At 44.7% G+C, this 23086-nt stretch overlaps 2 protein-coding genes across 4 annotated transcripts in view; both read left to right on the top strand.

Moving 5' to 3' along the window:
- Window positions 1–6373, top strand: part of ALDH2 (aldehyde dehydrogenase 2 family member) — a 34384-nt gene extending 28011 nt beyond the window's left edge. The window contains exons 9-13 of the mRNA XM_082230169.1: window positions 395–579; window positions 1408–1572; window positions 2830–2987; window positions 4381–4495; window positions 5805–6373. Coding sequence (XP_082086295.1) covers window positions 395–579; window positions 1408–1572; window positions 2830–2987; window positions 4381–4495; window positions 5805–5837 — 656 coding nt within the window. The 3' untranslated portion in view covers window positions 5838–6373. The remainder of the gene's footprint in view (window positions 1–394; window positions 580–1407; window positions 1573–2829; window positions 2988–4380; window positions 4496–5804) is intronic.
- A 2481-nt stretch (window positions 6374–8854) lies between these two features.
- The window catches only part of MAPKAPK5 (MAPK activated protein kinase 5), a 29736-nt gene continuing 15504 nt past the window's right edge, over window positions 8855–23086 (top strand). The window contains exons 1-6 of one of the 3 annotated variants that reach the window (XM_082230204.1): window positions 8855–9883; window positions 14798–14871; window positions 15579–15654; window positions 17382–17479; window positions 18280–18392; window positions 22653–22738. In XM_082230204.1, the coding sequence (XP_082086330.1) occupies window positions 9848–9883; window positions 14798–14871; window positions 15579–15654; window positions 17382–17479; window positions 18280–18392; window positions 22653–22738 (483 nt within the window). In that variant the 5' untranslated portion in view covers window positions 8855–9847. Of the gene's footprint in view, window positions 9884–14797; window positions 14872–15578; window positions 15655–17381; window positions 17480–18279; window positions 18393–22648; window positions 22739–23086 lie in introns of all 3 variants that reach the window. The other 2 variants (XM_082230203.1, XM_082230205.1) reach the window with 2 other exon arrangements.

Raw genomic sequence — 23086 nt, 5'->3', positions numbered from 1 at the left:
GGCAGGAGCAGGGACCGAGCAACGGGAGCTCACCCAGTCATGGGGATTTGAACCGCCGACCTTCTGATCAGCAAGTCCTAGGTTCTGTGGTTTAACCCACAGCGCCACCCGCGTCCCTTTAATTACAAGAGTAGTTCTTTGTAAATGAAGCCATTATTGTTTTCAGGAGATAACGAGAGAATGGACAAGACAAATAACCTGGTTAACAGTGGCTGCAGTCTCCTGAAACATTCTGACCTATTATTACACATGTACCACAGAACAGGGCCACCCCACGGTGGATTCATGCAACATATCTTAGCTGGGGTGATGTGTTGGTAATTCTTAATGCTCTTGATGGTTGAGATAATATCTTTCCAGATCTCCTGACTTGTGGCTTCCTTCTCTCCTCCAGTGGACTGGGCTGTTGAGCAGGCTCATTCTGCCTTGTTCTTCAACCAAGGGCAGTGCTGTTGTGCTGGGTCCCGCACGTACGTCCAAGAAGATATATATCACGAGTTTGTGGAGCGGAGCGTGGAGAGGGCCAAATCCAGAGTGGTTGGAAACCCATTTGACCACAAAACGGAGCAGGGCCCTCAGGTGAGAGCACAGAGATTCCAGTTTGCCCTTATAAAACACATTCTGGATTGGAAGAACTGTGAGACATCCTAGACCGGAAGGAATTTTGCCCTGGCAAATGGCCCCCAAAAGAGCTTTCAGTTTATGTATATTTAATTCATTTTTAATACTACCCAGATGGTTATTATTACCATGATAACGCAAATGATGGCTCTACATGTGTGTTCACAGCCAATCTGGAGGCAAGGATGGGGAGGAAAGGAAAGGAGAGAGAGGGGGGGGGGAAGCATTTGCTGTAGCCAAGAGACTGGGGGCGAAGGGACACAGTCCACCCACAACGTAAGGCTCCCCAGGGGACCACTGGTTGAAAACCACTGATCTAGAGCAATGTTTCCCAAACTTGGGTCTCCAGCTGTTTTGGGACTACAATTCCCATCATCCCTGACCACAGGCCTTGCTAGCTAGGGATGATGGGAATTGTCAACGTATATATTCAACAAATAAAATATTTTAAAGCTTGTTGTCTACCCAATCCCAAAGGCAGTTGATTTAAAATAGGGATGGGGATCCGGCAGTCCCTTCCAGATGTTATTGGTCTCTCAACTCTCGTCAGCCCCAGCTGGCTTAATCAAGGAATGCGTACAATGAGAGCACCATGGCTTCCCCAGCCCTGACAGTTGACATTGTCAGAGGACCTTCATAACCTCATCAACAAAAAGTTGATGTCTTTCATTCTACCTGTGGAATCGCTGTTCACGTATGGGCATTACACAAGTGTTAAAAGTGTATTTTTCTGTATTCTGAGAAGGATTGAACTGACCTGCCATACCACGCTTTTTTGTCTTCTAGGTGGATGAGACTCAGTATAAGAAGATCCTTGGATACATTGGTACTGGGCAAAAGGAAGGTGCCAAATTGCTCTGTGGTGGCAGTCCAGCTGCAGACAGAGGTTACTTTATCCAGCCAACCATATTTGGAGATGTGCAGGACAACATGACCATTGCAAAAGAGGAGGTCAGCAGCAAAATGTTTTCCTGTACTTGTTAGTCTCTGAATAACAGTGCTGTGGTTAGAGGGGTCTACGCAATCCCTCTCTTTTTCTCTCCTGCTGTATTGGTCTGTGTCTCAGAGCTACAATGGTGGCCTCCAGAACCGACCAACCATCCTCTTTTATCTGTACATTCACTTATGATTTACTTAAAATTACCTGTTATGATTTTTATTGTAGCGCCCCATCTCACATTGAGTGCTGTTAGCGCAGAGAATGCAAGTTGCAATTTTGGTTTTTACTGAAAATGTCATTGTTTTATTTGCTTTGTAAGCAACTTTTGGGTTTTAGTCTAATCAAGCAGTATATAAATCTTGTGGAGATAATAAAATAAGATATTTCTAATCCCAAGACTGTTTACAACACAAATGCCAACACAAATATCAGTACTGTAAGAACAAGAACAATCTATTAAAATGCAATTGAATCATTTAGTACAGTCTCAGACACTTCTCAGTGGTTTGATTGGTATCAATGACCAGCAAAGGCCAGAGTGAATAGGAGGCACAAAAAACTGCAGAGTTTGTACTTGCTTTATTTTGTGTGTGTGTGGGGGGGGAGATGATTCTATATGCTGGGTGCAAGGACAGAAAAGGCCTTTCCCCTGCTTGCTACCAGATGGCCAGCATGGTGTAGTGGCTAAGAGCTGTGGACTCGTAATCTGGTGACCCGGGTTCGCTTCCCCGCTCCTCCACATGCAGCTGCTGGGTGACCTTGGGCCATAGCTGTTAACTTTCAGATTTGAAAATAAGGGATCAGCAACCTCGAAAATAAGGGATCAACAGCCTCACCTGTCCCGGGGACAGTGTACGGGATATATAACAATCCAGGATAGCAGCGGGAAACGGCACTGGAATAAGGGAATTTCCCACAAAAAAGGGAAGGTTGACAGCTATGCCTTGGGCCAGTCACACTTCTCTGAAGTCTCTCAGCCTCACTCACCTCACAGAGTGTTTGTTGTGGGGGAGGAAGGGAAAGGAGATTGTTAGCCGCTTTGAGACTCCTTAGGGTAGTGATAAAGTGGGATATCAAATCCAACCTCTTCTTCTTCTTCTTTTTCTTCTTCTTCTTCTCCTCCTCTTCCTCCTAATCCCTACAACCAGACAGGGCTATATGAGGGAGGGCATTCCTTCAGGTAACCAGGTCCCAAGTTGCTTAGGGATTTATAAGATCCTGTCTGCCAAACCTATCTGTTTCCATATGCATCCTGCTCTGTCTTACAGATATTTGGGCCAGTCATGCAGATACTGAAATTTAAAACCATAGAGGAAGTCATCCACAGAGCAAACGACACCAAATATGGCCTCGCGGCAGCAGTTTTCACCAAGGACATTGACAAAGCAAATTACATTTCCCAGGGTCTGCGTGCTGGAACCGTCTGGTAAGAGGCTAAACGTTGGGGAGCAGTCACCAAATGCTTTAGGAAATGCTGTAGGAGGAGGAGCTGCCAGGCAGGCAGAAGGTTATAGGTTCTGTCCCTGGCATCTTCTGGTATGCCAAGAGCTCCTGACTTGAAATCCTGGAGAACTGCTGTCAGTCATGGTAACAATATTGAGCTAGAGCAGGCATAGGCAAACTCGGCCCTCCAGATGTTTTGAGACTACAGTTCCCATCATCCCTGACCACTGGTCCTGCTAGCTAGGGATCATGGGAGTTGTAGGCCAAAAACATCTGGAGGGCCGGGTTCGGCTATTCCTGAGCTAGAGGCACCAAGGGGCTATGAATTAGCTTTCTATGTTTCTCTTTTCAGCGAACTTTTGAAACTGATATGTATTGCTAACTGTATGACATTCTTCAGAATTTAACTTCCTAGCTGGTTTAACTTTTCTACCCTTTTTGGGGAAACAATTTGCTAGTCTTTGTGGCTGACCAGAAATGTCAGATGAGTGAGGACCCACATGGACATGAGGCTGTATTATTTCCTTTGGTTTTTCTATTAAAACAAAGTAAAAAATAATAATCACAAAATATAAATATATTTGCATAAATGTACACATTTTGTTGCATATGTGCATATAACTTAATTAAACAATTAATTAAAACAGTCAAAATAATGCCATTTTTAACTTGTAAACTGAGATATATGAGAGAGGATGAATGTCAGAGTAATTACATTTACAGGTACATTATGATGTGCAATTGCATTGTGATGTTTAGATTGGTGAACACAGGCAAATATTTAAACCAGTAACAATTCAGAATTTTACATTTCAGTATCCATTCTTTTCGTCATTGGTTACATATATCAAATGGAGAAATAACAGGCAGTGAAAGTATTACTTCCTTTATTACTCTGTTCATGAATCTGCTGGTTTAACAAACGTTCCCTTCCTCTCCTCCTCAAATGTGAAATGCTGGAAGTTTACATCTCATCTTCTGTATTCAAACCTCTCAGACGAATTAGTGCCTGTTCTCCAAATTTATAGGTGCCTTGGACCAGGCCTGCAGTGTTAGACTTGGTATCAGGTGGACAAGAAATGAGATTACAGTGGTACCTCGGGTTACAGAAGCTTCAGGTTACAGACGCTTCAGGTTACAGACTCTGCTAACCCAGAAATAGTACCTCGGGTTAAGAACTTTGCTTCAGGATGAGAACAGAAATCGCGTGGCGGCGGGAGGCCCCATTAGCTAAAGTGGTATCTTAGGTTAAGAACAGTTTCAGATTAAGAACGGACCTCCAGAATGAATTAAATTCTTAACCCAAGGTACCACTGTAGTCTTCTGTTCTCTAAATGCTCCAGAAATAACTCCTAACCCCCAATGTCTCCTTGCAGGATTAACTGCTACAACGTGTTTGGCAGCCAGACACCATTTGGTGGGTACAAAGCATCTGGACAAGGACGAGAAGGGGGAGAATATGGTCTCACGCCATACATGGAAGTAAAAACGGTGAGGATCTGAAACTCTCGTCCTAGTTTGGTTTTTAAGTATTTTGAAAACTGAAACTTATATTTTGCATCTTCCAGTAGAGAATGGCAAGGACTTCCAAGTAGTAAATAAAACTTGTCTTGCTTATGGGAGAATTGACGGTATTTTACTTTGTACGGAATGGAATAAAGAAATGTCAAATGTTGCTCTCCTTAGCCCAATGAACATTGGTTTTGTAGACATAACATGAAAGCATGTCTTTCACTAACTCTGGCTTAGACTGCAAACCATGGTTTATCTGATCTTCTTTCCCAATATTCCCTAAGAATCCCTTGATGACATCCTCAAAGGGGAGAGGAATTCCTAAACCATAGTTCAGGCGTAACACTAAACCACTGTTTGCCTGACCTATGTGGCAAGCCACCTTCAAAACCTAACAGCAGATTATGGTTTGGTGGCCATTGTGGTTCAGATGGTGTTGGGTCAGGCCTCATAACAAATCATGACTTGGTAATATGTCTAAACCGTGTTCCTATTTTCAATAAACTATTTTTTGCTGATGGCAACCTTTTAGTTGTGAACAGAAAACTGGGCTTCCATGCCTAATGGTGGCTCCATCTGTCTGCAAGTAAAATTGCAACTGGACAGGACAAGAGCAGTATCTCTTGAACAAATAGGCTCCAAACATTACTGTCTTAAGTGTTGTTTGTGGGGTATCATTGAGCTAATGCTTTGGTATGCTAGGTTATCGTGGAATTCCTACCTTGGATCATAACGAAAATGTTTAGGCACCTTTTAAGTACCTGCTTGGAAGCATTTCTTATTATGTAAAGAAGGCACTGGAATTCTTCTAGTTTTGAAGAATTGATACCCACCTTAGAGTCAATTTAAAGAGTTGAAGTGGCAAGCAGTTGTCCCAGTATCCCACAGCTTGAGCAACAGAATTAGGAGACTTATATAGTGCTACTTCAATAAGCCAAGTGGATCAGGCACTGGGCTATGGTCTTGAAAGCAGTGAAATTTGAGTATTGCTCTGTCCAATGCTAGTGGATGCCTCCAGCCAATTCTGTTGTAAATGGGAAGCTGTAGGGTTTGATTAATCCAGCACAATATTATGTAGACTGCATCCTGTTTTGAGGAAGGGCTGAAGCTCAATGGTAGAGCATATGCTCTGCATGCAAAAAGTCGTAACAGCTGCCTAAGTTTCTGCTAAACTGTTTGAAACTGATTTGCATTAACAGGGTTGACATGGGAGTCATCTTGGGACTGATTGTCTTGTAGAGTGAGAGGTGCAAAGTTGGCCAAGTCTAATGAACCATATTCTTTCTAGGTAACCATCAAAGTTCCACAGAAGAATTCTTAAAGGACATCAGCTGTATATCTGAAACCGTCGGTATAAGCTGCCATTCCTCTTGATAGCAGCATTTAAGCAGGATTAAAGTAGAGGAACCTCCTTCATGAAGAAAGCCTTCACCTCTACAAGCAACCTAAGATCGTTTATTTCATATATTTTAAGAAAAATCTTTATTTACCTGCTTACATTTTACTTCACTTTTTTTCTGTACCAGGCACCCCTATATCTTAATGTTACACTAATGGATACAGATATCCACTTGAGCTTTAAGAATAATTTCTCAAACTGGTTTTTCAAACTGATTATATGGTACCCATTTATGGTAATCTAGAATGTATCTTGAGGTTTGTTTATAGGAGCAAATATCTAAGTAATGAGAACTTCCGTCCTTTCTCAATGTGTAACCTAAACAGAAACTGCCCCTTTTATATAAGAGAGCTCTAAAACTGTCTGCTTATTTGACAATCAATGCTGTGAAGCCAGCGCAGGCTGTGATTTCCCCCCCTGATCTTATATCAAATACATAAAGAAAATTTCATAGTTGACGTGCATTTGTTCAGTTGCTGACCATTTTTGGTTAAAACGGTTACCCTTTTCTCTTAGTGCAAATGGGGTAAGATGAAATAGAGAGAAAAGGATTTGTATAATAGAGGAAGGGGGACACTCTTTGGTGGTTTTCTTCTTCTTCTTCTGAATTCCCAACATGCCAAGACTTTTTCTAGTGAGTACAATGGAAACAAGAAAGATGGATGAGTGTTTTGAGCCACATTCACACCATACATTTAAAGCACCATGATACTACTTTAAATAGTCATGCCTTTCCCTAAAGAATTTTAGGAGCTGTACTTTGTGATGGGTGCTGATAGTTTTAGGACACCCCTATTCCCCCCAAAGAGCTACAGTTCCCAGAGTCCCCTGTTTAAACCACTCTGAGAATTCTAACCACATGAAGGGGGTGATAGGGGATCTCCTAACAATTCTCAGCACCCTTAAAAAATGGCAACTCCCAGGATTCTTTGGGGGAAACCATGAGTTTAAGGTGGTATCATAGTACTTTCAGTGCCTGGTGAGAATGCAGCCTTAGAGTTCTTCACTATTCAACTGAAAAACATAGGGTTCAAATTCCATGCTCCCTCAGCAGCCACTTTCTTCAGGATTTAGTTTATTTTGGGTTGTCATAGGTTTGCTACTTAGAATATTTGAAAACCCAGCTTTGTTCTATGGTATAAGCAGTGTTTTTTTTTTTCTTTTAAAATGTTTAGGGGTACTCTTATTTTGACTCAAGAAAATCACCATTTTATAGTTCAAATCGGGGGAAATAAATACAGTAAATGGACAAAAGTACAAAGATTCACAAAATGTTTAGGAATATGCTTACCCCCAGAAAAAAAACCCACTGGGTATAAGCCACCAGGCTATCGCAGGGAAAAATGGATGGTCACAGAGCATCCCTTGTCAACTGTCCATGGATATAGGATATATTACCTGCTGCAAGTCATCTGCAGCCAAGGAACCTTAATTTTAATACTCTGAATGCTTTGAAAGTAGGGAGATTGTTGTGTAGACAATATGGTGACTGACAGTCTTTCCCATATAGAATGCAATTGGCTGAGAGGGACATTATTAAAGTGAGTGTGTAATTTAGCAGCAAGAGGAGTTGGCTTCTGCACACAAGACTTCAAGAACCACCATTGGCCGATCCTATGGCTTCCTGGAAGTCTGCAAGCCAGGCATGCCAGCAATGCAAAGTTTCATATATCCACTGATTAAACAAATTCACAGAGCAAAATAATCTGTGTTGCCACATTATGAGGCAGCATGTTTCATATCCTTTATATCGAGGTGAGGAACATCAGGCTCAGGGACTGAACGTGGCCCTCCCAGCCTCTCTACATGGCCCTCAGGACTCCCATCAGCCTCCTTGAGTGCTTTTGTGTGGCTGGATGTGTCCTTTCCTGATGCGCCGATCCCTTTTGCTTCTTTGCATGGATGGAGGAGGTGGAAGAGAGATAAAAGAAACCACTGACATGCATGGCTGGAATGTAGCGTAATGTCCAAGGGTCATAGTCACATACATTTTACCTTGAGCACTTTTGCCTTTAGCTATGGCAAAATATGCTACCCTTGAACTCATTCTCTAGCTGCTTAAACTTGCATAGCTAAAACTCCATCACCTACAAAAAGGAGCTAGCACCAGGGTTGGGACGTCATCAAGGTTTGCAGAAGTATGGGGGGAAATAAATACTTTCAGGAAGTGAACCATAGGGACAACACACAGCTTGGCCAAATGGGGACAGAGCAAACAGTATGACTGGCTACATGATGCTGAACTGGGAGAAGAAGTAACAGAATCTGGGAGGGGAATAAAATGGCATATTGCCATAAAGGTCATGGCTGGCTCAACAGGAGCACTGCACACTACAGCATTTTGGTGCTGGTCTTATTTGTATTTTATATGCAGGTAAAGGTGTGGAACACAGTTTTGCAAGGAAATCCTTTATCCTTTTTTTGTATGCGCAGAGAATTTTGGCCTCACTTCCTGAGAGGGTATCAAAATTAAAAGTACTGTTGCTGCTTATGCATGTTGAATGCACCACCCGGTAGTTTGGTAATATGCTTAAATAAACAAATGACATTAGAGACCTGAAAGTTGGTACCTAAGAGCCTCCCACAGCCCATTGGGCTTTTAACTTTTCTCCCTTAAAATTGGCAACAGAAGTCTCCCCCCACACTGTGTAGAAGCCAAACGTGCCTCAAAGCAGCCTGGAAAAAAAATCCAGAGGACGAACACTGGCATTTCTTATCTCCCCCACCCTTTACTGAGGATAAAACCATTTTTTATTTGGTAACTATTGGCTGATACAGGGGTAGTTAAAATGCTGCAATCCACAGGCACAAACGCGTGAAAGGAAATGATACACGGTCATGTTCGTGTAAAGACGTGCTCAAAAACAACGTTTTTATTATGTCATTGTGGGTGCGTGTGTTTAGTATGGTTAAGAACAGGGGGGGGGTTACATTTGATTATTTTACATAGATTTTAACTACGGTTAGAGCTCCGCTGCCAAAATGGCCACCGGCCTCGCTTCCTTCTTTCTTCGCTTCTCTCCGGGAGCTTGACGATCTCCAAACATCGCGAGACTTCGCCTCGAAAAGCGGCGAGCGACCCAAACCGCCCTTACCAAACCACAAAGGGGCGTGTTCGAAAGGGGGCGGGGCGAAGTCGTGCGAAGGAAACCCCTCCCCTCTGCCGGCATCAAATTCCCTCCCCGCTTTTATTCCTACCCTCAGGTAACCCCACATCGAAGCGCCATCAAAAAGCGACGCGAAAGAGAGGAAGGTCCCCGGGCAATAATAATAATAAACCCACACACCCTAAAAACATCTGTGAAGAAAGGCGGAAGGGCCTTTCACCTACGACGTCGCGTCGCTGATGTGCAGCTCGTGATGCTTGACGCTGCCTATTTCACTCGCCTGATAAGTTTTTCCCCGCCGCGAAAGAGGCCCATTTGGGACCGCTGCTCGCGCGGAGGGGCTGGGAGCGAGACGGCGGGAGAGAGAGGGAGCTAGGCAGGCCCCGGCTCCGAAAGCGACCCCGCTGGAGTTGCTCGGCAGATCAGGCGCGGCTGCCCTCGGCGGGGGCGAAGCTGTGGCAATGGCTGGTGGCTCCTTAGCCGGAGTCGAGCCTGGGCGCCTGAGGCGGAGCCCGGATTAGGAAAAGCTAAGGCGGCGGCGGCAATAATTTCCTCCATCCCCTCAATTACCTCAGCCTCCCGGCCGTGAGGAAAGGCCTCTCGCGCCCTCTTCGCTTTCCTTCCCTGGCTGGGTGGGGATGAGGCGGCAGCCCGGCGGAGGAGGCGGTGGCGGAGGGGGCAGCGGCAGCAGCGCCGGCAGCGGCGCGGGCGGCGACAATAACGACACCGACGACACCGACTTGGAGGGGCGGCCCCCCGCCTAGCCCGGCCCCGCTCCCCCTCCTTCCCCACAGGCTCCCCTCGCCGGGCCTGAAGCGGCGGAGGATGTCGGAGGAGCCTGACGCGGACAAGATGATCAAGGTAGCGGGGCCTGCGGGGCGGCCTTCATGGACGACGCGCGGAGGGGTGGGCAGGGAGGAGGAGGCCGCTTAATTGTTCTACTTGAAGCCTGGGTTTAACGTCCAGGGCGCAGTGCCTCTGAGCGTGTGCAGAGTTCGGACGGCAGCAGGGCCTTCGCTGCGGGGCGGAACCCCACCCCCGGCCTCTTGGGAGATTCAAAACAGATACGAGAAAGTGTTTGTCCATGCAGCGCTTGGCTGAACCGCGGAAGTCGCGGGAGCCAGTGATGGCCACCAACTTGGATGGCTTTAAAAGAGGCTATCGATGGTTACTATGCTCTGCCTCCACAGTCAGAGGCAGTAAATGCTCAGGATTAACAGTTGCTGGGAACCACAGGCGGGGAGAGGGCTCTTGGGTTTGGGTCCTGCTTAGGGGTTTCCCACAATAGTAGTAGTAGTAATAATAATAATAATAATAATAATAATAATAATAATAATAATAATTTATTATTTATACCCCGCCCATCTGGCTGGGTTTCCCCAGCCACTCTGGGCGGCTTCCAAAAGAATATTAAAATACTGTGATACATCAAACATTAAAAGCTTCCCTAAAGAGAGCTGCCTTCAGATGTCTTCTAAAAGTCTGGTAGTTGTTGTTCTCTTTGACATCTGATGGGAGGGCGTTCCACAGGGCGGGTGCCACTACCGAGAAGGCCCTCTGCCTGGTTCCCTGTAACTTGGCTTCTTGCAATGAGGGAACTGCCAGAAGGCCCTCGGAGCTGGACCTCAGTGTCCGGGCAGAACGATGGGGGTGGAGACGCTCCTTCAGGTATACTGGGCCGAGGCCGTTTAGGGCTTTAAAGGTCAGCACCAACACTTTGAATTGTGCTCGGAAACGTTCTGTAATAGGCATCTGTTTGGCTGCTATGGGAACAGGATGCTGAGCTAGATGGACTCCTTGTGCCTTGATTCAGCAGGCTCTTTCTTACGTTCTTATCCTGGACCTTGGCAATCGTGCATCTCTTATATTTTTTATTTATTTATGGCAACCTTCCCTTCTAACCAGATGTTGTTGGGCTCTCATAAACCCAGGGCAGCAGTGGTCAGGAATGATGGGAGCTGTAGTCTCAACTACACCTGGAGACTATACACTGGGGGAAGGCTGACTTAATGGCATTTGTAGGTTGCTCTGTGACATAAATTTCCCTGGGTGGCTTATAATAGGTAAGCTTAAACACAAATAGGCATCAAAAATAGACACAGATACAACAAAAACCAAACTCTGCAGCTGCAAAGTTAAATGGATTTAAAAACGGAGGGCCACATGTTGTACTTCATTTTAAAGGCCTGTGCAAACTGAATGTTTTTCCGTTGGTCCTGAAATTACGGTCTTTTCTCAAACTAGCTTTCCTGGGAAATTTGTTCCACAACTAGGGTGCCTCTATGAAAAGGACCCTCTTCTTGATGGTTACTTAGAACTGTAGAATTGTAGAGTTAGAAGGGACTTCAAGGGTCTCACTTCATTTGACAGGGCACCCATAATTCATATATAATACCTACAAAGTAGCTAGAGTTTTCTAATCACTATACTTATACTTACAAATATGAGACAGTCACTGCTCACTGGCTTACAATCTTTTTTTTTTGCAAGTAAATTTTTATTGTTTTCCTTACATATTCTTTTCCAACAAATTGTAATAGCACCATACATTTCCTTTGACTCTGCCAAGTCACAACCCCCCTCCCTCCCCACAACTGGTATATTTATCCTCTTTCCATCACACACATCATTCTCAAGTTAGTACTATTATACATTGGAGGTATTATGTCAATCCTGCTAGTGTCTTGACCTCTTTACAATTCTTCTTTAAGTATTCAATAAATTTACTCCAGTTATTTTGGTATCTTTGATCTCCCTGGTCCCGGATCCTCCCTGACAGTTTGGCAAGTTCTGCATATTCTGTCAACTTCGCCTGCCACTCCTGTATAGTTGGTATATCTTGTACTTTCCATCTTTGGGCCAGAAGGGTCCTCGCGGCAGCTGTAGCATACATGAACAAATTTTGATCTTCTATTTTAATTTCTGTTCCTATTAAGCCTAATAGACACGCCTCTGGTCTTTTGGGAAAAGTATATCTAAATATTTTTTTGAGTTCATTATAAATTGCTTCCCAAAATTTTTTTACCTTATCGCAAGTCCACCACATATGGAAATAATCCCCATCTGCCTTTTTACATTTCCAACACTTTCTTTCTCACTGGCTTACAATCTTAGTGGACACAATGCAAAAGGAAAGAAGGGTACAGAGGAAAGAAGAAGGCAAGTATTGAAGCAGCTGCTACTTCACTGGAGAACGGTTGGGGCCAGGTTGATCTCCCCTTTGCCATGATTCATGGCCAATAAGTCACATGTCCCACAGGCCTGGGCTTGTGGAGTACAGTGACTCAGAGAATAGTGAATTATTAATCAGAAATGTGTTCCAATGCTTACAAGTTTTGTTCTCAGTTAGAATATGAGGATTAATTCAGGCAAAAGAAGCTGCCTTTATACCGTATCAGACCACTGGTCCATCTAGCCAACTGACAGTGGTGCTCCAGGATCTCAGATAGGAGTCTTTCCCAGCCCTATCTGAGATCCTAGGGATTGAACCCAAGATTTTTTTTCATACTCTGTCACTGAGCTAGTAGTAGTAGTAGTAGTAGTAGTAGTAGTGTAGAGCCATTTGTATACACAGCACTTATCAGAGAATGAAAGAACAGGCTTCTGCCCTGATTATTAAAAATAAAAGAACATTTCTTTGTTACTATGGTGTTAATATTATAGCTCCATTCACATACACAGCATTCCCAAACAATGATTCTTATTATTGATTTTATAAATTTACTAGGGTCTGTGGCCCAGCTCGCTTCACTTGCCAACCCCACCTACCACTGTGCTTGTAGGTCTGGACCACCTACCAGGCCACCCGCCCACTTGTTTGCTTCATCTCTTGTTCCCTCCTTCTCACCCTTTGAAACAGCTGTGATGGCCCAGCAGCTCTGAGGCCCCAATTTGTCATTGCACTGTAGTTTGCAGTGCCTCCTGTGGGGGCCACACAAACTGCAGCGTGGCAATGTTCATAACTATTTATTATATGCAAGATATATTTCCATCAATATAAGATGACAGGTCTCTGCCTCAAGGTGCTTACGGTCTAAAATTGGATATTGGGGAGACAGCAGAGGGAGGAGGCAGGGGCAAATAGGAAAATGTTTGATTATTTGGGTTCAACATATTTAATTAAGTATTCAGGGTTCAATGGGAAGAGAAGTCTCTGCCCCAAGATGCTTGAGATAACATACACATGTATACCTGCACAAGGGAGACTGTAGAGCAGGGATGGCCAGCCGTTTTGGGACTACAACTTCCATCATCCCTAGCTAAGAGGACCAGTGGTCAGGGATGATGGGAATTGTTGTCCCCAAAACAGCTGGAGGGCCAAGTTTGGCCATCACTGCTGTAGAGGAGCAGGAAGGAAATGTTTATTGAGGGAAGAATGTGTGGGTGTTGCTGTACACAAACACTAAATTTGTACCCCTCTTTATAGACCCAGGTGGGGTGAAGCTTTGCCCCTCCAGACGTTGCTGAACTGCAACTCCCATCAGCCTCAGTAAGCATTGCCAATTGCCACGGTTGATAGGAGTTGTAGTTCAGCAACTTCCGGAGGGTGAACTATTTTCAACACCTATTGTAGTTGGATGGCTTTAGAAATAGAAAATATCAATAAAAATGTAAAGAAGTTATTAAAAGACCAGGTGGTCTACAATAGCATTGGCATCTAACTGAAATGGAAGGTCAGGATCTAAATGCCAGAGATTCTAAAATGCCTGTGATTGTATAAAGGTATCAAAGAGCAAGCTGGCTATAAATCATACACCGGTACATTACCGGTAAGTCTTTATTAGCAAAAACATGGAACCGCACAAACTTGGCTGATGTCAGGTCTAATGAGCACAGCAGTTCATCCCTGGAAGGTCTTACCCCATGAATCAGTTGTCTAGACTGAAAGCCACCGCCTCTCCATAGCCATCTTCTCCTCTCCAGGGCTTTTTCCAAGCAGTTTGCGCCTGTGTGAAGCCTGTTGCTGCTCCGCCCATTTCAGCCCTCTTCTGGTTTTGGGAGGAGGGGAGCTATTGCAGCAGTAGGGGGAGACACCTGTGACTCTTCACCAGCGTGACTCATCTTGGCTTCCCTTCTCCCACTCCTCTGCTGCAGCTTCTGCCTCTGATTCTGGACTTCTCTCTGTCACAGACTCTTGGTATCTGAAGAAGTGTGCATGGACACGAAAGCTCATACCAGTAACAAACTTAGTTGGTCTCTAAGGTGCTACTGGAAGGATTTTTTTTTTATTTTGTTTCGACTACGGCAGACAAACACGGCTACCAACTGTAACTAGACTCTCCCAGTTGCCTCTTCAGCTTCTGGCACTTCCTCTTCCCAGACTTCTCCCTCTGGCCACTCGTCGTCCCACCCCCAATCCCTGGGCGCTTTGTTCCCCAGCTGGGCCTTCCTTTCACTCCTCTGCATCCAACCGGTCCATGACAAAGGTCATCACATGGCACCAGAAAGACATAATGCTGTCTGCCTGTGTTGCTGCCCCTCTCTCCTGCTGCCTCCCCCTTCCCAATTTATTATTATATATCCAAATTTATTGTACATGTCTCATAAACAGCAAAATGCTAGAGTTACAGCTAAATAAGATCCAGCATATAAATTGAACAGAACAAATTGGTATTGCAGATTTGTGGAGATGCTCTTTATATAATTACAATACTATACTATACTGTACTATATTACACTATATAGGATTTACAGCTGGCATCACATAGGGCTCTGCCTGAGCTCTCCAAAGATGATGCTGTAGTTCCCTGTTTCTTCTTTTCCCTTTTAAAACAGGAAACTTCTATTTTAGAAGAATACCATATTAACTGGACTCAGAAGCTGGGAGCTGGTATCAGTGGTCCAGTAAGGTAAGAAGATGCATTTTATTGCTGTGATTAAACTCTCAGGATAATAATGAAATGCTGAATGCTTTAATTGTGCTGTGAGCAGAAATGGATATTCCTTCGCTCATTTCTTTCTCGGTTTGTGTTAAAACAAAGTTATTTTGTAACACATCTTTGATGCTTTTATTTATTAGGCTTCTGTCCCACTATTGCATAAGGTTCCCATCCTCAATTTGCACATCCATAATTCCAGCAGTTCACAGGGCTCCTTTACAATGGTATTTTTAAAATAAATGCATTAAAATGCCGTTCTCATATGTGTTTAATCACAGCAAAATGTGCTTTGTGCTCATGCATAGGAGCATAAACCACCTTTTAATTCAGCTACTAAAATAAGCTGGCTGTGGCCCCACCCAGTAGCTCTTTTTTATTTTAGGAAGCATGGATGGGGCTGATTAGGCAGGGTTCTGACCATTCAAATGGCTTTTCCTATGTTCATCAGCTGTAGGGAGATGCCATGGCTTCCAGGCAGGATGTTGTGCCCTGTTCAGGGGATGTTTCCCAAAACACTATGTGCAAACATTAATGTGGGAATAATGCAGGAGTCTAGATTGGGAAGGATTTAGACACACTCTCTCTCTCTCTGTCTTCAAATGAGGAATTCATTCATATGTTGGTAGCTTCTTTATAGCTTCCCAACTAACCAAATGACTTTGCTGCTATCTGGACAGAGTCTGCATGAAAAAATCGTCTCAAGAACGGTTTGCACTGAAGATCCTTCTCGATCGCCCTAAAGCTAGAAATGAGGTACAGTCCACTCTTCTTGAAAAATGTTCTATAGATCTGTTGCTCCACTTATGTGTTCTTCCCCTGCCCACTTAGTTATCCTAAAACAATTTATATCAGTAAGAAGCGCTCCTTAACACACCCCATTACTGTAAATATATGTGGACGGTTGCTGTTTTATTTAGAGTCACTGTGATTTCCTAATTGTTTAATAATTTGTTGTCTATTTTCCATGTCACATAAAACTAGCATGGCTTACAATGTAAAATAAAGCATAATGCATCATTTTTTTTTTTTTAAATATAACTGTTATCCTGTGGGCATTTCACTTCCTTGGTGATGTTGGGCACAATTTGAAGACATTTTATCTGTCGGTGTCTTTGGCAAGGGACAAGCTTGCTCCATCTTCCGTGTGACCTCTCTTTAGATATTTGAATATGGATATCATATCTCCTCTCAGTCTGTTCTTTTCTAGGCTAAGCATACCCAGCTCCCTGAACCCAGCTCCTCATAAGACTTGGTTTCCAGACCCTTTATCACCCTTCTTAAAATTGTGGTGCCCATGTGTGTCTTATGCCCTAGAATCCCTCGCTCCACACCTGAGGTTTGCTCTGGTTCTGCCTTAATGGCAGTAAGATTCCACACAGGAGGAAGCTTGATGAAATTGCTCTCCACCTGTACTGATGTTAGTGGTGGTTCTGGCTGGGCTGGGCTGAAAAGCAACCCCCCACTCAGATCTGGAAGTGGAGCAGGCAATGATATCCAGGTTACGGGGTCGGGGCTGCTCCTGTCTCACAGTTTCCCCCATAGACTGTTACTCGTTGCTGGAATGTGGGTGAAATTTTGGAGGTAGTCCCAGCTTTCTGACGAACCCACACATGGGTGCTCGTGGTGAGTTCCTCAGAGGCATTTCTTTATTTCTTCAATCCCCCTTCGCTAACTCTGCTGCGTCAAGAAAGTTATTCAACCTTGCCCTATTGACCCTTGAAAGGCCTGCAGTTGGGATCAGCTTCCTGGAGCCCAGCTTTTGAGCGCCTCGCCAGAAGGAAGCAGGGGAGGCTGCTTAGCAGGCTGCTCCGCATTCTTCCCAGAGCAGATGGACCTCTTGGCAAACATTGCTTTGCTGTATCTCCTTTGCTTGCCTGTTTGTAATCCTCCTTGTTTTTGCCTGCCTGACGTCTTCTGCAGACTTAGCCAGCCAGCACCCACGTGTGTCCTGCATTCCGCCAACCAGCCTTGATTGCCTTGTTGTTCCTCGGCACAATCGTGCTCCTTTGCCTCTTGCCTGATTCTACCCTATACCCCAAGGCTCAGGCTAAGCATGGGCTTATCTTGGCTTTAAAAATACTGGCGCGCATACAAGGGCAGCCTTCCCCCAGCCTGCTGCCCTCCGGATGTTATGGAGTATAACTCCCTCCAGTCCCAGCCAGGATGGGAGCTCTTGTACAAAACATCTGGAGGGTAGCAGGCTGGGGAAGGCTGATCAAGAACATGCCAGGCAGCCAGTATAAACTGGAAAAAGAACTGAGCATGTGGCTGGTGTGCTTCCCTCATTGCTAAACTAAGTTGATTCTCATGTGCTTAAGAATCAGAGGTAAGAACTTCAGGAGGAGCAGTGCTCCTCAGGCTGACCTTAATTCTGCCCGCAGGCAGAGGGGTATAAAAATGGGGTGGGGGAGAAGCAAAGAGACAGTTGCTAAGGCAGATGAGCACGGCTGCATTTTAACTTGTCTTCTCTTCTCCATCAGGTCCGGCTGCACATGATGTGCGCGACACATCCCAATATTGTCCAGATCATCGAAGTTTATGCGAACAGTGTGCAGTTCCCTCACGAGTCAAGTCCAAGGTAAGACTCTGGCAAGGTGGTTTCTGACTGCATCCTTTCTACAATCAGGCTTCGACGGCGTGGAATTCTGTGGGGAATTTAAAAACCGCCTTTTATCCAAAGCAAACTGCAACTGCCATATGTCTTGTGTCCCCCCACCCCTTTCATAGTAGTGTGCCTTCCTTTCCATTGTGACAAACGTATTGTTCAGAATATGTCAACATTTTTCTTTCTTGCAGCTGGTCTCCTTCTTAGCCATTTGGTTCCCAGCGTTCAGGACATTGGGGTGTGTGCAGCATAGATAGCGGCCCTTTTTTGAGATAGCCGATGGCTTTCCGCTTTCTTTAAAAAAAACTAGTGCTCTTGTGAGGTAAGGCAATGCATCTCAGATGCATCTTGGGTGCCATCTTGGCTGGCAGAACAGCAAAAGATCACAGGGCAGGATCTGCCAGGAGGTTTTCCTGCTCAAGCCTCGCAGAAGTAAACAGGAGCTAGAGCTGTCTTGACTTGTCACTTGCCACAAGCTTGCACAAACCTCAGCTGGCAAATGGTAGCATTAATGTGCATATTCCTTTGGAGAAAAATTCTCCAGTTTGCTCCCCACTCTCCGGGAGTTTTCTCTTTCAGTGATGCCCAGAAGAACAGATTCGCTGGAATTCCCAAATCCTAAACTCATCACCTTCTCTTTAATATTGAACTGGGCAAGAGAGCCAAGTTGTCTCAGACCCTGCCTTGGTTTGAAGTGTGGGGTGTTAGCTCTAGTTTTTATTAACGTTTTGACTTTTTTTTTCATATAACGAACTGGAATACTTTTAAAACAGGGCCCGGCTCCTAATTGTAATGGAGATGATGGAAGGGGGAGAACTGTTTCACAGAATCAGCCAACATCGGCACTTTACTGAGAAGCAAGCAAGCCAAGTAACAAAGCAGGCAAGTTCTTAACTTAACCCCACCCACCCCCAACACCCACCCCGCCCTTGTCTAAGCGAAAAGCATGGAAACAGCCCATAAAATAACTGACAATTTTACTGGGAGGGCAAGCGGCAAGCTTTTTAAGAAAACAACCCTCTGATCTAATCAGAAGATTGCCTGCTTTGTTATGATCTCCTGGACAGCCTTTCTCTTTTTTGAGTTAAAACTGGAGGAACACTTCATCTTTTGCACTCCCAAAGTTGTTTTTTTAGGGTGTATGAGGACAAGAATTATTTTCCCTTAACAGAGCCCATCCAAACCTGCCTCTGCAGGTCCCTGTTCTGAAGAGGAGGCCACCAGTTTCTCGTGTAAAGACTGAGTGGGCTGCCTCCTTTGGGTGGATGGGGGGTGATTTTGCAGTGTCAGGTTGGGCATAATCACCTGCTTCCAGCAAAGGCTGATGGGAAGGCAGCAAGGCCTGAACAATGACTTGTCCAAGGATGTAGCAAGCAGCTTATTTTGCTGGCAGATGCATTGAGCTCCAAGAAACATTGAATTTATTCTCTTGCAGCATGCAATTTTGGGGATTTCTAATCTATGCAGATGCGTTAAATAAAGAAGAAAAATCACAGGGATAGGGTTAGATATTAATGAAATTCTTATCCGTGGGCCCTTTACTCTAGGTATGCTTAACATAGCTATGAATTCCCTGCCATCACAGCCGCTACAAAGCCTTTGAAGAAACGGTGACGAAGTGTGTCATCAGCACAGGGTCCCCTAATTCAAGGCATGGTCTTGGGTCAGTTGAGTCTCTTCCAGTTCTTCACACTCTGGAGATCCATGTAGGCCCTACCCTAGTGAGTAGGCCAATGTGCAGTTTGGTCACAGTCCAGCACATGTGAGAGCAAGTCTTGAAACTCAAACCCCTGGACCTTTGTGAGATGTGGGCAGTCTCTGAGCAGTGGAAGGACTAGCTGTTTCTGGGTCCTGTGAAGTATCCAAAGAGAGACAGCCCCTTCTTAGTACAGTCGTACCTTGGAAGTTGAACGGAATCCGTTCTGGAAGTCTGTTCAACTTCCAAAACGTTCGGAAACCAAAGCGCGGCTTCTGATTGGCTGCAGGAATTGGAAGCCCCATCGGGTGTTTGCCTTCCAAAAATAGTTCGCAAACCGGAACAGTCACTTCCGGGTTTGCGGTGTTTGGGAGCCAAAATGTTCGAGAACTAAGCTGTTCGAAAACCAAGGTACGACTGTAGTCTAGTCCTCAAGGAATAGCAGGCTGAGAAATACTGTAGCACAAAGCTGAATAAATCAGTTTCCCTTCTGGGAACGAACATGCATTTTTTGTATTCATGTTTGATGTGGTTGCTTGTTCCTATCTCTTGTCATGATTTGTGTTGCTGGTCTTTTTTTAAGGAATATGGTGACAGGGTGACCTGCGTGTTCTGGCCCAGCACCTCTTCTCTCTACCTTTTTTGGGGGGTGGGAGGTCTCTGGGTGCCTTGTCTCTTGTTCTAATGAAGTGTTACCCGTGAATCCACCTTTTGTTCTTTCTGTGTGTTTTCTGCTGCGACTTTTTCATCGCAATGTAATTGCAGTGCTTTGTTCTGATCTAACACAGGATAATTTCTTCAGGGAGAGTTCTTTCCAGAAAAGTAACTTGTTGGAGAAACATTAAATTCTAAGATTTGCGAAGATTTTTTTTTTTGTTTAAAATAATCCTGCGTGTGAGCAGAGTGCTGTTCACTGTGGATCTGGTAAAAGGCATCATTAAATTCGCCTCCACCTTGCATGTGATGTAGACTCAATAAAGAGTCTCGCTGGTAGATGCCCCAAGGGGGTGGTTGTGAATGCTATAACATTTATATTTCCATCTAGTTCCATCCATTTTGACAGGTTGACAACTACTTTTAAAATACAGTTTCGAAATGATGTTTTCTTTTCAGAAACATAAGGTTAAATATATGTAGTTAGAATATTAATCCAGCTGAATTTAAGCATTTCGGCAAAAGATTCCTGCATTGCAGGCGGTTGGACTAGATGACTTGTGGTTCCTTCTGACTCTATGATCCTATGATTTCCTATGTGTACGTCCTGTTAATTTAGTGGGAGATAACTTTAATCATGGGGACACGGGTGGTGCTGTAGTGTAAACCACTGAGCCTTGGGCTTGCCAATCAGGAGGTCAGTGGTTTGAATCCCCGCAATGGGGTGAGCGCCCGTTGCTCGGTCCCTGCTCCTGCCCACCTAGCAGTTCGAAAACACGTCAAAGTGCAAGTAGATAAATAGGTACCGCTCCGGCAGGAAGGTAAACGGCATTTCCATGTGCTGTTCTGGTTTTGCCAGAAGCGGCTTAGTCATGCTGGCCACATGACCTGGAAAAACTGTCTGCGGACAGCTCTCTTGGCCAATAAAGCAGAATGGGCGCCACAACCCCAGAGTCATTCACAACTGGACTTAACTGTCAGGGGTGCTTTACCTTTACCTTTTTTAACTTTAATCATATTCCAATTAGAATCTGTGGAAGTTTAAAATGCTTGACTTTGTCTGAATTGTTCCTTGCCTATCCTGAGAAGTGTGGGTTGTTAGCTCAAGAGTGCCTGGTTTTATCCAAGGTTGGTTGTGAGTGGACAGAGAAGTATAAATGATGTTTTTTGTGTCAACTTTTAAAATTTCTAGTAATTCCCATTCCACAGCCCATATATACAGCTTTTCCAAGTCCCACTCCATGCTTTTACCATTGGCAGCCTCAATTTTCAGAAAATAATGCTGTGAAGAATTAGCGTGCCCACTGACCTGCTACCTGCTATATTAGTGAAAATATTTACATAATTTTCTCTTTCTTGGAGCTAATTGTGCATTTTAGCCTGACGTTTTCTGCGAAACAAATTGGCCACCTTTTGCTTTTTATTCTTTTTCATTTCAAAATATGCCCTTAACAAAATTAAAACTGTTAGCACTGAATGTAGGTGGAATGATCTTTGCTTTCAATTTGCACCTTTTAAATGGTGCCCTTAATCTTGTTCTGGTTCTAAGCGGCCTGCCATTCAAAAACAGTCATTGTGTTTCGCAGTAGACTTGTGGTTTGCCGTGGTTGCTGCGTGGTCAACAGTGGCTGGAGCTGCTGATTGGCCCCATAGCAAGTTGCAAACAAGGCAGTAAATCTTCTGTCACCTGCCTTCATCTTTTAAATCTTGCACGTAAACATCAGGGTTGAGCAGAACCTAATCACTTAATTACTTCAGAGATTCAGTTGGCCTGTTAACAGCAAATGAAGGACCACTGTTGAGATACAATTGTCCTATTGAAAATGTTTTTTAATAAGTCGGATTAGCACTTTAGTCTTGGGAACTGAAAGCAATTCGCAATAAGCTGGGATGGGTGTGTGTGTCTTTCTCTTAACGTTTCCAGTTGACCCTGGATCAAGGCAAGGCAATTTCAAGCACAACTTTTCCAACTGTTGCAAGGTGGGCTTTTGCGGTGCTCCCTCCTCTCCCCCACTGTGGCTCTGCAGGAACGCAAAGAGGTCCCTGCTCAGGTCTGCTGAGAAGATTAGGAAATGCTTGCTGCACTTCATCCAGCTTAAACACCCAGAGAGGTGAAAGCAGGAGTTGAAAACATTCCCCAAGGGCCCAGGCAGCAGGCTGCCTTAAGCCTGGTTTCGCATACCCTGCTTTGATTTCCTACTTGCACCCTCCGCGACGGAACTCGCTCGCCTCAAACCATGAGAATCTGTGTTGTAAAAACAGAAGGAACCTTTTGCTGTGTAGACGCTGCTTGCCTCAAGCTGGGATGGATAGCTTGGTTGATAGAAGCAGCCTGCCAAGGCAGAAACAGCTGTTTGCTGGGAGTGTGCCTCTCCCCACCCCAGCCCCGGGAGTAAACCGCCCTCTTTGCCGTTTGCTCAGCAGTTTGTTTTGCCAGATCTCAGACAACCCTTTTGAAGAAATGCTCCACCTGCCCTTAGCAGTGCTTTCAGGATCTGTCTTTATTCTCCACGTGTATGCATAGTCTTCCAGTACATGCAAATGGGTAGGATGGGTGGTGGTGATCTGGTGGAGATTTGTGATCTCAGAACCAGAGTCCAGAGTTGTGGTTCTGTGTCTCCATCCCAGATCTCCATCTGCTTTTCCTTTGACCTCCTGAGCCATTCTAAGGGACACCCTCTGTGGTGGTGCCGAGGATATCGACTGTGCTCCTTTTCTTTAAGTGCAGATGCCATCATGTCAATGAGAGCCTTTTGGTTACTGTGTTTTGACTCCTTGTGCCCTCTTTCCAGATAGCTTTGGCTTTGCAACACTGTCATTCTTTAAACATTGCGCACCGAGACCTCAAGCCTGAGAACCTTCTTTTCAAGGATAATTCTTTGGTAAGATGGAGATTTGCTACTTTGGGTGTTGTTAAATCAGCTATGCTGCTAGTTAGTTCAAATCAGAATGTGAAATGGCCACTCTCATTTTGCCCCAAACTCACATTACCTGTCCCTTCAGCCAACAGCAGCCCTTTCTGTCCCTGGGCCCTGTATGAGTTTCCCCTTTACCCCTCTGTATCCTTGGCCCTCTTTTCCTAGGCCTCTTGCTGCCTCCCTCCATTCTAACCATTTCCCAGCTCCCTAGTTACTGTATTTTTTGCTCCATAAGACCATAAGGCGCACCTAGATTTTGGAGGAGGAAAATAAGAAAAAAAATATTCTGAATCCCAGAAGCCAGAACAGCAA

This window comes from Podarcis vaucheri, assembly GCF_965113315.1.
Source record: "Podarcis vaucheri genome assembly, chromosome: 7".
Lineage (NCBI taxonomy): Eukaryota > Metazoa > Chordata > Lepidosauria > Squamata > Lacertidae > Podarcis > Podarcis vaucheri.
The sequence above is the reverse complement of the archived record's forward strand: the minus strand, read 5'-3'. Positions and strand labels throughout refer to the sequence as shown.